The sequence below is a fragment of the Chanos chanos genome, chromosome 9 (assembly GCF_902362185.1).
Source record: "Chanos chanos chromosome 9, fChaCha1.1, whole genome shotgun sequence".
Classification (NCBI taxonomy): Eukaryota; Metazoa; Chordata; class Actinopteri; order Gonorynchiformes; family Chanidae; genus Chanos; species Chanos chanos.
The window spans coordinates 36,533,519-36,545,488 of NC_044503.1; the positions used below are offsets into that span (position 1 = coordinate 36,533,519).

General features: G+C 38.1%; 1 protein-coding gene across 1 annotated transcript in view; it reads right to left on the minus strand.

Annotated features, from left to right (window-relative positions):
• Window positions 1-9,551, minus strand: part of LOC115821726 (NACHT, LRR and PYD domains-containing protein 3-like) — a 16,329-nt gene extending 6,778 nt beyond the window's left edge. Inside the window, exons 1-3 of the mRNA XM_030785527.1 lie at window positions 9,257-9,551; window positions 7,039-8,845; window positions 1-129 (exon numbers count right to left, since the gene is read on the minus strand). The exon at window positions 1-129 is cut by the window's left edge and continues 45 nt beyond it. Coding sequence (XP_030641387.1) covers window positions 1-129; window positions 7,039-8,845; window positions 9,257-9,551 — 2,231 coding nt within the window. The remainder of the gene's footprint in view (window positions 130-7,038; window positions 8,846-9,256) is intronic.
• Between the last annotated feature and the right edge of the window lie 2,419 nt (window positions 9,552-11,970).

Here is an 11,970-nt window from a genome sequence, read left to right on the forward strand (position 1 = left end):
AGAAACTTCACTCCTGAATCCTGAAGGTCATTGTTACTCAGGTCCAGTTCTCTCAGGGGACAGTTTACTGACTGTAGAACTGAGGCTATAGATGAACAGGACTGTTCAGTGAGTTTACAACTAGAAAGTCTGGAGAGAGAGAGAGAAAAAAGCATTTACTCATTTAAGACTTGTACAGATGGAGTTTGACCAAAAAGGTGTTAAATGTTGTGAAAAATTGCTCAAACACACAGTGTGATATTTTTGGGATGAGTGCAAGTTGTAATTAAATGTACACTTTAAACTGGAGAGACTAAAGAAAATTTAAATAAGAAATAAGCGATCAAAAAGGACAACACTTATAAAACTGTCAGTCAAGTTCATATTAAAAGGACTAGCCATGTCCCACACAGAACAAAAGCGAGACAGACACTGTTATAGCCATTTTCGTTTTTTACATATTGAATTAAGATATGAATAATTATTGAAAATTGTGACTGGATAGTTTTGGATGTATATTTCTGTTTTATGTACCAAACGTCGTGTTTGATGCCACGTGAGAGGGCAAAATCTATATGACGTAGAGCACAGTTGAATTTTGGGTTTTAGCCGATGGAAAAGGGGAGCTTGGTTAAAACACACTATTTTGACCACGTTTCTCCTCACCAATTCATGTTATAACCAGTTTTGCGTTAAGTATGACTATAAGGATTAATTTACAATCACTTTTCATTCAATCTTTTTGCTGTAAACGAACAAAATAAATGATATATCAACGATACCCAAGGCGAGCTAGAAGTGTGCGTTAATCCAGCCAGGCTTGTACGTTTTTCCATGGCATGGAACGAATGGACGATACAGACACCCTGTTTACTGGCCAATTCATTAGCCATGTAAAGATCAGAAGCACCGTTGGTGAATTTGATGACAAGTATGTTACTTATATGAGAAGAAACTCAAAGTTACCACAGAAACTGACAGAATTTGCATTTACCGTTGAACAAGTTATCCTTAATGTTGAGTTACTTGCTGTCAAATCGAAGAGAAACTTTTCAACTCGTATTAGTTCAAAACCCGTCTGAATAAATACACTAAAACATCTCACTGGCGGTTTTCCACAGACATTTAAAAAGAACACGAAATTACTTTGTTCCTTTGTACACGAAGGTAAAGAACAAAGACACAGAGAATCCAACATTTCCCAGACACTCTACGCTCGTCGGCCTCTCTCAAAATTCACCCCTCGCTCTCCGGCCGTTAGCAAGTCTCTCGGTTTCCCACTGGCTTTGGTTGCTTAAAAAACGAAGGCTTAAAATAGCCTAAAAAACGATTGCAACATCCTCTATGAAATTTCATAAATTCTGCTTACGTAACGATAGATTGATCAGGTGTGCAGGAAAAATCTCTTAGACAGTTAATGACCCCATTAATGAATACAGCAAAAAGATCCGAGATCTGCCAGCTTCTCTCGCCGGTTCAAACTGGTCACACTGACCTGTAGAAAGCCCTACTGTGGTGGATTCAAAACCTTTTAAACTGGGTTCTGCTTGTATGATACAAAATCAACCACATACATTCAGTTGAGTGTGTCAGAAATGTTGAGGTAAAAATAATTACACAAATAATTTTTTTTCCTCAATGACTGGACATCGAGTGGAAGTCCACAGAGAGAGAGATAGAGATTTTTTTGCATTCCCATAACTAACATTCCTCTGAGAGTTATTCCACAAATATATAAAAGAAACAAGAAAAGTACTTTATAGAAGCACAAACGGGACGTGAATCCCAGATTTCACACACTGTGATGTTCATTATCATTAAATGAACGAACCGTTTAATTAATCACTGTTTTTATTACAGGCGCGTGATAAGAGGTTACCTCTCTTCACATTTCAGTTAAAACTGCCGCTCTACTAATCACAGGGTCGTAAAGTAGCCACTCAAAACGTCACTCAGGTATTCTAAAACACAGAATATTGCCATCTAGTGGGTCTGACACGTCACTACACAACTGGATAATTTTATATCACTACAACCCCTTTCCTTTGGGGCTTGAGAGCAAGTTATTAAGTATAATATAAACTGAGCAAGAATAAACTCTTTGAGAAATAAAATGTTTCTTTGGTTTATGAAAACATCATAACAGTTATGTAATCATTTTTTGTGTGAGTTAATCAACATAATCATTTTTTTCTTTATCAATAATTATTTTGTATTAAGAATTTATAACTATATAATAATTTATATTAAAGTAAATGTATGAAATTCTTTGATAAAGATGTGATCTGTAAATGGAGGAACAGAAAGGTCATTGAGTTTGTCTCTGTGCAGAGAGTGCTGATGGTCAAACATTCAAGGTTAAATGGTGTGAGCCTTTTTGAAGATGAGAATTCTGACTGTGTTGAAATATAGCCACGGGCACTATAAGATGAAAGAGTGCTCTCATTTATTCTTTGCATTCTCTAACAAGCACTCATTAATTTTTGTTTATTTATCAATGCAAGTGCTGATGTAAGACAGTATTCTCACTTATTTTTGAGTTTGGCCTGGGTCAAGATGTCAGTTTCCCGATTACATCATTAGGAAATGACGGTGTCTAGCAAGATAGGTCAAGAAGATGGGAAGTCCTCTAATGACTGTCTTGACAATCATTGGGTAATCCTTGATATGATTTTTATATGACTATAGGTGATGTGTACCGGTTAGTTAGTCACCCCCAGGACCGGCTCTGTTTGTTGTATGCTGCTCTGAGTTTATGCGATAAACATGTACTGCATCAGACTCTGAAAACTTTGACTGTCTTTTTTTAAAAAGGTGAACAGTGTGGCTGGATTCTTGGTCATATCTGGCCCAGGCTGAGAATTCTCTCCCACAAAACCCTTGCATACGATTAAACTGACATGAAGTCCAAAGAAATGTCCAAAAGAAACAAACATAAGTGCATTTCTCTCTCTTTTTTTAAATGTTAAGTGTCAGTCCAACTATTCATCTCAAATTCCATCTCAGAGGGACAATGTCAATGTCCTGTTTCATGATTGTTTTTCTCTTTTCTTTAACAGATTCAGCCTGTCAGGTGGTTTGACAGTGTGTGTGGATCTTCTCAACACAGGTAAGTATGTTTGTTCAGCTGGGCCAGCGTTGTCTTGCAGTGGTGCTGGTTCTGATGTAACATTGTAAACTGGATCAGATGATGAATCACAGACTGTATCTCCTCCATTAGTCTGCTCCTGCAGAGTCTCTCTCATTTTCAGAAGACTCTGACGATTCCTACTAAGGGTTTGTCCATCCTCTGTCCAGACTGTGTAAGATCTTGGACCGACTTCCTTTAGAACAGTGTCTTTCTTCTTCCAGGTGTTTGAATCTTCAGCTCTCACAGTGTCATGCACTGAAAGTCATCATTTGCTTTTTGCCTCTTTTTCAAGAGCTCTTTTTTTTTTCTTTTGAAGCATGATGCATAATTTGTGACTCAAAAAAGTTCAGCAGGAGACACACCATGTTCCAGAGGTGAAGCTCGGTAACTTAACAGAGCTCAATAAGGATCTGATTTACTGTCTGTCACCTCCTTAAGCAGCTGTTTGACAATATGAACTCCTTTCTCGGCTCTGCCGTTTGACTGAGCATACAGCAAATTTGAACTTACATGTTAAAAGTTGTGGTTTTCTGCAAAATTCTTCTTAAGATTTGTTATCACCCTTTACAGAACTTTGTCTTTTGCACTTTCATCCACAATCACTTTTGATTTGAGCCGTACACGTAGCTGTGGACTTCCTCAACCCCAAACACAAACCCTAGACATTCTCTCTCAGTCTGAGCATAGTGACTCTCAGTGGATCAGTGGGTATCTTGGTTGGTTTCTTTGAGTCAGAGAAGCTGAGTATTGACTGTTGTTAGATTGGTTTTCAGTCTCTCCCATTCTTGTTCGTGATTCTCAGTCCACTTGAATTTGATGATGTATGATGTATGATGTACCAGTTCTCTCAGGTAAACTGTTTGTGAAGGCAGGTTCAGTCTGAATTGTCCTATAAAACTGATCATTCCCACTGCATGTACTACAGACTTTTTGATAGTGGGTTTGGGCATGTTGAGGATCATTTGCACCTTGCTCTTGTCTGACTCCAGGCCTTCTCCTGAAAACTTGTCACCAATAAACATGATTTCTCTAACAGCAAACTGACATTTTACTTTGTTCAGCTGTAACCCATGTCTCTGGATGCTGTGAAGCACTTTGGTGAGTCTTTCATTGTGCTTCTCCAGTGTAGACCCCACAGAACAATGTCATCTACCTAAACACACACAGACCCCATAACTCAGTGTCGTCTGTATAAACACACACACACACACACACACACACACACAGCCCATAACACAATGTTGTCTTCATAAACACACACACACACACACACACATCTCATAACACAATGTTGTCTACATAAACACATACATATACACACACCCCATGGCACAATGTTGTCTACATAAACACACACACACACACACCACACAACACGATGTTGTCTACATAAACACACACACACCGTCTATGCACTCAGTAACATGCCCCATGGCACAATGAAATATTTCAGGAGCAGAGGAAATTCCAAACGGCAGTCCCAAAAAACACCCAATCGCCGTGTTCAATGTACAGTAAAAAATATTTGAGCTCTTTAAATGCAGTTACAACAGCCTATCAGTCTGAATGAGCCAACAACATGACTAAAAGGTTTAAATGACCATTCACTCAGATGTTTTTATGTTTTCATATGATTTTTTTTTTGTTTGCCAACTTCTCGCTGCAGATCAAACATTCCGGCACACCAGCAGTAGTGGTGGTGAAAACAAACCAATCTGTCCAGGCACTATTCAATTCTGTTTTCCTCCCAGACTTTTCTTTTTTTGGATTTTGAATCCGTAGCTGGCTTTGGAAAACACCAATGTTACCAGATCTCATGAGAGGAACGAGCAACCAGGTCTATGGAAACAAAAGAAACTCAAAAGAAACAAAGCAGGCAACATTACCTACCACACTGTGTGAGAGAGAGGCCACTTAATCAGTATATATACTGTGTATGTACAAATTTATTTTGCATTTCATAAGCAACCATTTCAGAAATACTGTAACCTGTAATTTTACGTTTTTCTTTTTAACTCTACAGAAGTTGAACAAAACCGAATGGCCAAAAAAAGAGGAATGAATAAATTAATCATCAGTCATGAGGGAGCTCTGGGCATCTCTAATATCCCTCCACAGTTCTTTGAACATGCATGGAGCAATTGCACGGTTGATTAATGCTGTGCATTTGGTCCGGTGCATTTTGATTTGTTTATCACAAGTAGATCCAATTCATTCACTGAGATGGTCAACAGAACTAATGGATGTGTGACAGGCTATGTAGGTCGCTACCTTCAGCTCACTTCTCTGTCTTGTCTGGTTTCACTTTGAGACTGTGGATCCAATGTCCGTAAACCTCACTGATGACAATAGTGCTGTGTTTCTTTTAGGTTTATCAGTGCTTCCATGTTGAAGGAGATCTGCATGATGGATCTGTGTCTCTTTCTCCCACTCTTTTATTTTCTTTATCTCTGTATTTGGCCACTTAGTCCCTGGTGTTAGTGAAATTTTGATTTGTTTTGATTTGTCTGGGGTAGGGGAGGGGTGGAGGGAACAGGGTTGTGGACGGATCTCTGAGACAGTTATAGTGGAGAGAGTCAGGAGAAAGGAAGCAAACCCAAATAAACAACTACAGTTTGGAAACAAGCTCAAAAAAACGCAACCCGGACTATCAATATTTATAATCGACTTAACAGAAAAACAAGCCCAAAGTCACTTATAATAAGCGGACTTGGCAACTGTGGAAAACACCCACTCAAGTCACCACAAAGACTTCAGCAAAGAGGCACCAGGTCGAAATCTCAGCCAGATGCATTTTTTGGGTCCGAAAAGAGGACATGTCCAGGAAAAAGAGGACATATGGTCTCCTTAATAAAACCAGACTGATTGTTCATAAGTTCACATTCCACAAGTTACTGACTAACACTGACCTCAGTATCTCCAGTTTACAGTGTGGATTCTTCAGTCCCACACAGAGAAACTTCACTCCTGAATCCTGAAGGTCATTGGTACTCAGGTCCAGTTCTCTCAGGGGACAGTTTGCTGACTGTAGAACTGAGGCTATAGATGAACAGGACTTTTCAGTGAGTTTACAACCAGCAAGTCTGGGTGGAGAGAGGGAGAGAGAGAGAGAGAGAGAGAGAGAGAGAGAGAGAGAGAGAGAGAGAGAGAGAGGCAGATGGTTACTTTACTAATGGATGTAATCAGTAGATCTACACAAAAAGACACAATTACAGCTCATGAAAAAATGCTTTAAAGTTACACACTCCTGTGTCTATTAGTTACTCTATTACAAGACTTTATTTATTATTATTATTATTATATATATAATCAGTGCAAATAGGTTTCAAAATATCCTGTCACAAAGTATGCTACATCATAGTGTACATACAAAAAAGTTTTTCTCTTTTTTCTCATTTTTGTCTCTTCCATCTACATACATTCTCTGTCTTAAACTTGTTCTTAATGCCAAGATTATAAAAACCTTTTAACTAATAACCTATGTGTTGGTATTAACAGATAAGCTTTACAGCATAGGGGGAAGGACATGGGCAAATATGATTCAGAAAACAATAAGCTCCAAAGACACCGAAATACTGTAATAAATCGACATAAAATCAAGAAAAGGAAAAGAAAAGAAAAGAAAAGAAAAAACAGAAGAAAGGGAAAGGGAGAGGAGAGGGGAGAAATTAATCTGCATCCTATTGTTTTGTTTTACAAATCATCTTCCATATTTCCCATTGTTTAACTATACTTTCACTGAAAAACTCACACATGGCTACAAACAGATTTCTCATTTGAATGTTACATAAGCAGACAAATCCTTGCCCTCTGATACAGTCCTGTCAGTCCTTCTCTCTGGAAGGACACAAGTGGGCAAGTTCTGCCACTGTAGATTAGAGTACACATGATGAACCAAAGTAACTGCACCACTAAACTCTTATACTTACAGAGCCCGTTTGGTGTTTTTCAGTACTGGCAGAAGTCTCTTCAACCCTTCATCTGATCCTCTGTATTTCTTCAGCTCAAACTTTTCTTGAGTCTCCTCTGACATCAGCAGGACAAAGACCAGAGCTGACCACTGTGCAGATGACAGTTTCTCTGTTGAGAGACATCCTGAGCCCAAGTACTTTTGAATTTCATTTACAAGGGAGTCATCCTTCAGTTCATTCAGACAGCAGAGGAGACTGATGCTCCTCTCTGATGACATGTTCTTGTTGAGTGTCTTCTTGATGTAGTTGACTGTTTTCTCCACACTCTGTGGTCTGATCACTGTTTGTGGCAGGAGTTCTTTCAGGAGTCGTTGATTGGACTCCAGTGAGAGGCCAAGAAGGAAGCGGAGGAAAAGGTCCAGGTGTCCGTTCTCACTCTCTAGGGCCTTGTCTATAGCAGATTCATAGAAAGCTTCTGTGCTCTTAAACAGCCATTTAAATCTGTTCTCAACTGTGCTTGGATGAAGTGGATTCTTCTTCGTGTTGTGATGTGAGAGAAACACATGGACCGCAGCGAGGAATTCTTGAACACTCAGATGCACAAAGCTGAACACCCCTGTCTCAGAGACTCCCTGCTCTTGACTGAATATCTGTGTGCACACTCCTGAGTACACTGAACCCTCACTGACATCAATGCCACACTCTCTCAAGTCTTCCTTATAGAATATCAAATTACCCTTCTCCAGCTGAAGGAAGGCCAGCTTTCCAAGCTTCAGTATAATGTGTTCAGCCTTATCTTGCTTTCTCATTCGACTGATCTTCTTAGCCCCATATTTCTCTTTCATTTGATTTATTTGGAAAATCAAAAATTGTGTGTACATCCCAGTCAGAGTTGTAGGGAGTTCTTCACTGGTATCTTTAGCTAGCATTGGCTGAAGCACAGTGGCTGATATCCAACAGAAGACTGGTATGTGACACATGATGTGGAGGCTCCTTGATTTCTTTATGTGCGAGATCATATCTTTGGCCATATCCTGGTCCTTGTCATTGTACTTCTTAAAGTACTCTTCCTTTTGTTCATCACTGAAACCTCGTACTTCAGTCACTTGGTGAATGTAGTCTCGAGGGATCTTATGGGCTGCTGCTGGTCTGGAGGTTATCCAGATGAGAGCAGAGGGAAGCAGATTTTCCTTGATTAGGTTTGTTATTAGTGTGCCCAATGATGTTTTCTGATTAATCTTTTTCAATTTCTCTGTCTCAGTAAAGTCAAGAGGAAAGCGACACTCATCGAGTCCATCAAAAATGAACATGACTTTACCATCACCATCTGGAAGAGACTGCAGTTCAGCAGAATCTTCAAAATGTTCATGAAGCAACTCTATCAGGCTGTAGTTTTCATCTTTCACTAAATTTAGCGCACGAAAGGGAAATGGAAAAATGAAATCTATGTCCTGGTTGGTCTTTTCCTCTGCCCAGTCCAGTATGAATTTGTTCACTGAGACAGTTTTGCCCACTCCGGCGATTCCCATAGTCAGCACTTTTCTGTTTCTTCGACTTGGGTCAGATGGGACTTTGAAAATGTCACTGCATGTGATTGGAGTTTCCTCTGTGGTAAATCTCCTAGTTGACGCCTCAGCCTGTATAATCTCATGTTTATGAATGACTCCTCCAGTCTCATCCTCCACTATGTAGAGATCAGTGTAAATATCATTTAGGAACTTTTTATGACCTCTCATTGAAGTGCCATCCAAAATGCGCTCATATTTTTGTTTCAGTCTGGACTTCAGTTTGGTTGTGACCTTTTGATAGTTTGGTTCTGTTAAGTCTAATGAAGTGCAGAAGGAGATTGAGTTACAAACCAAGATGCAGTATGACAGTCCTGTCTTAAAAAGCCATGACTTAAAAACATGTGTTTATATATCAGGTACTAAATGCATTTCATATGGTTGGAATCATCAAGCTTTCCACTTCAAACCAGTCCTAGAATAATCACGCATCAAGCAAAGAATTAAAATGTGAATTGTACACAGTCAGTGTTTGATGAAAGATTGATTATGCATTGAAGTAGAGAACACACAGAAACTTTTCCTGTATTAAATGAACTCTTAGACTGTTTAGACAATCCACACTGGTCTACTGTAAGACAATAAAACCACTCTCAGAGTTCATGTAACACTGGTGAATTTACTCACAAATGAATTCATGTTACCAGCACTCAGTGACTGATCAACTTTACCTTGTCTGAGCTCTGCAGTCTGAGTTGGGAAAAGATCTTTAAGCTTTGGAAATGTGGCCACAATATCTGACTCCTTCATTAGACTGATGAATTTCTGACATGTTTCTTCACCCTTGTCCATCAGTTTGTCCAGTAAGTTGATAGAAATCTGTTCATTGCTATGAGAAGGGACACTGAGGTTTTTGTATTCACGATCAGTGATGAGGTCTTTCTCCTGCACATGCTGGAGGACAAAGCCGATATCAGCAGACAGGATCTGAATTAGTCTTGTCTTCTTTTCACGCAGAGTCTGCATCATTCACCACCAAATATCAGCCAGCCCTAAAACACAAAACCAGTCATATATCAGATTATCACCTTTTCAGACTGTGTGATTCGAATCAGACAGGTATTCTCCATATCTTTAAAACCAGACTACAGACTTATCTATTTTCTTGAACTAATGGATAATATAATTGTGATTTTACTTTGTTATAGACATTTAAAGCCCTTTGAGACTATCATATTGGGCTCTAAATAAACTTTTTTTTTTATTATTATTATTATTATTATTATTATTATTATTATTATTACATTCTCCATCTGAAATGTCTGTGTATTTCACAGAGAGAATGAGTTCAGTAAGAGACTGAAGATACTGTGAAAGGGGCTGATAGTTGATGGGAGATTTGTTGGTATGAATATGAGAGATAACGTTAAGTTAAAGAACTCTGGGTGATTATTACACACACACACACACACACACACACACAGCTGCTGACAAAAGTTATGGAAAAGGTCAATTACTTTGTGATTAACTAATTTGTATTCAGTGGAAGTTTCTATTGAGCATCAGAACCAAACCAATCATCAGTAAAGATGAACTATACTAATCCCATCACCAGTAAAGATGAACTATACTAATCCCATCATCAGTAATGATTAAAAATACTATTAACCCCATCCTCTGTAATGATTAACTTTACTAACCCCATCATCAGTAAAGATGAACTATACTAATCCCATCATCTGTAATGATTAATTTTACTAACCCCATCACTAGTAAAGATGAACTATACTAATACCATCATCTGTAAAGATGAACTATACTAATCCCATCACCAGTAAAGATGAACTATACTAATCCCATCATCAGTAATGATTAAAAATACTACTAACCCCATCCTCTGTAATTATTAACTTTACTAACCCCATCATCAGTAAAGATGAACTATACTAATCCCATCATCAGTAATGATTAAAAATACTATTAACCCCATCCTCTGTAATGATTAACTTTACTAACCCCATCATCAGTAAAGATGAACTATACTAATCCCATCATCTGTAATGATTAATTTTACTAACCCCAGCACTAGTAAAGATGAACTATACTAATCCCATCATCTGTAAAGATGAACTGTACTAATCCCATCACCAGTAAAGATGAACTATACTAATCCCATCATCAGTAATGATTAAAAATGCTACTAACCCCATCCTCTGTAATGATTAACTTTACTAACCCCATCATCAGTAAAGATGAACTATACTAATCCCATCATCTGTAATGATTAACTTTACTAACCCCATCACTAGTAAAGATGAACTATACTAATTCCATCACCAGTAAAGATGAACTATACTAATCCCATCATCTGTAAAGATGAACTGTACTAATCCCATCACCAGTAAAGATGAACTATACTAATCCCATCATATGTAATGATTAACTATACTAACCCCATCACCAGTAAAGATGAACTATACTAATCCCATCATCAGTAAAGATGAACTACACTAATCCCATCATCAGTAATGATTAAAAATGCTACTAACCCCATCCTCTGTAATGATTAACTTTACTAACCCCATCACTAGTAAAGATGAACTATACTAATCCCATCATCAGTAATGATTAACTATGCTAATCCCATCATCAGTAAAGATGAACTATACTAATCCCATCATCAGTAATGATTAACTATACTAATCCCATCATCAGTAATGATTAACTATACTAATCCCATCACCAGTAAAGATGAACTATACTAATCCCATCATCAGTAATGATTAACTATACTAACCCCATCACTAGTAAAGATGAACTATACTAATCCCATCATCAGTAATGATTAAAATAGCCTGAATCAGGGGTTTTCCACCTTTTTGACACATGACCCACATTAAAGTCAATCTGAACCAGTGCCCTCCTCCCCAACTCAAACCCCTCTGAGAAAACAACATTTGTTAATAACAGTCTACACACTCACACAATATCACTGATATTAACATATTCATATAGATTTTTTTAAATTTATTTGGAATAATTTTTAATAATTTAACTCCATACACTCATACAATATCACTGATATGAACATATTCATAAAGGTGCATTTCAGCTCCAGTAATAATTTACTTCAGCTCTACACAGTAGACACAATAGAACTGATATGAACATATGTATTTAAGCTCCTCTCAGTAATGCAGTGTCAGGTTAAGAACTGACCTCATTCAGTGTGATGACTGAATGTGTCTCTGAGAGTACAGCACACACACAGAGTGGCCTATCAAACACAGAGTGGCCTGTCAATCACACTCTGCCATCAGTAATCATGAGTGGCTTCTGGTTTTCATGGAAGTAAGGGCAGAACATGTTGTTTGGCAGAGTCGAGTAAAGGGAAAAGTAAAAAGTCAACTAATTCTGAGTTTTGACAGCTCAAGGTGCCCTGCTA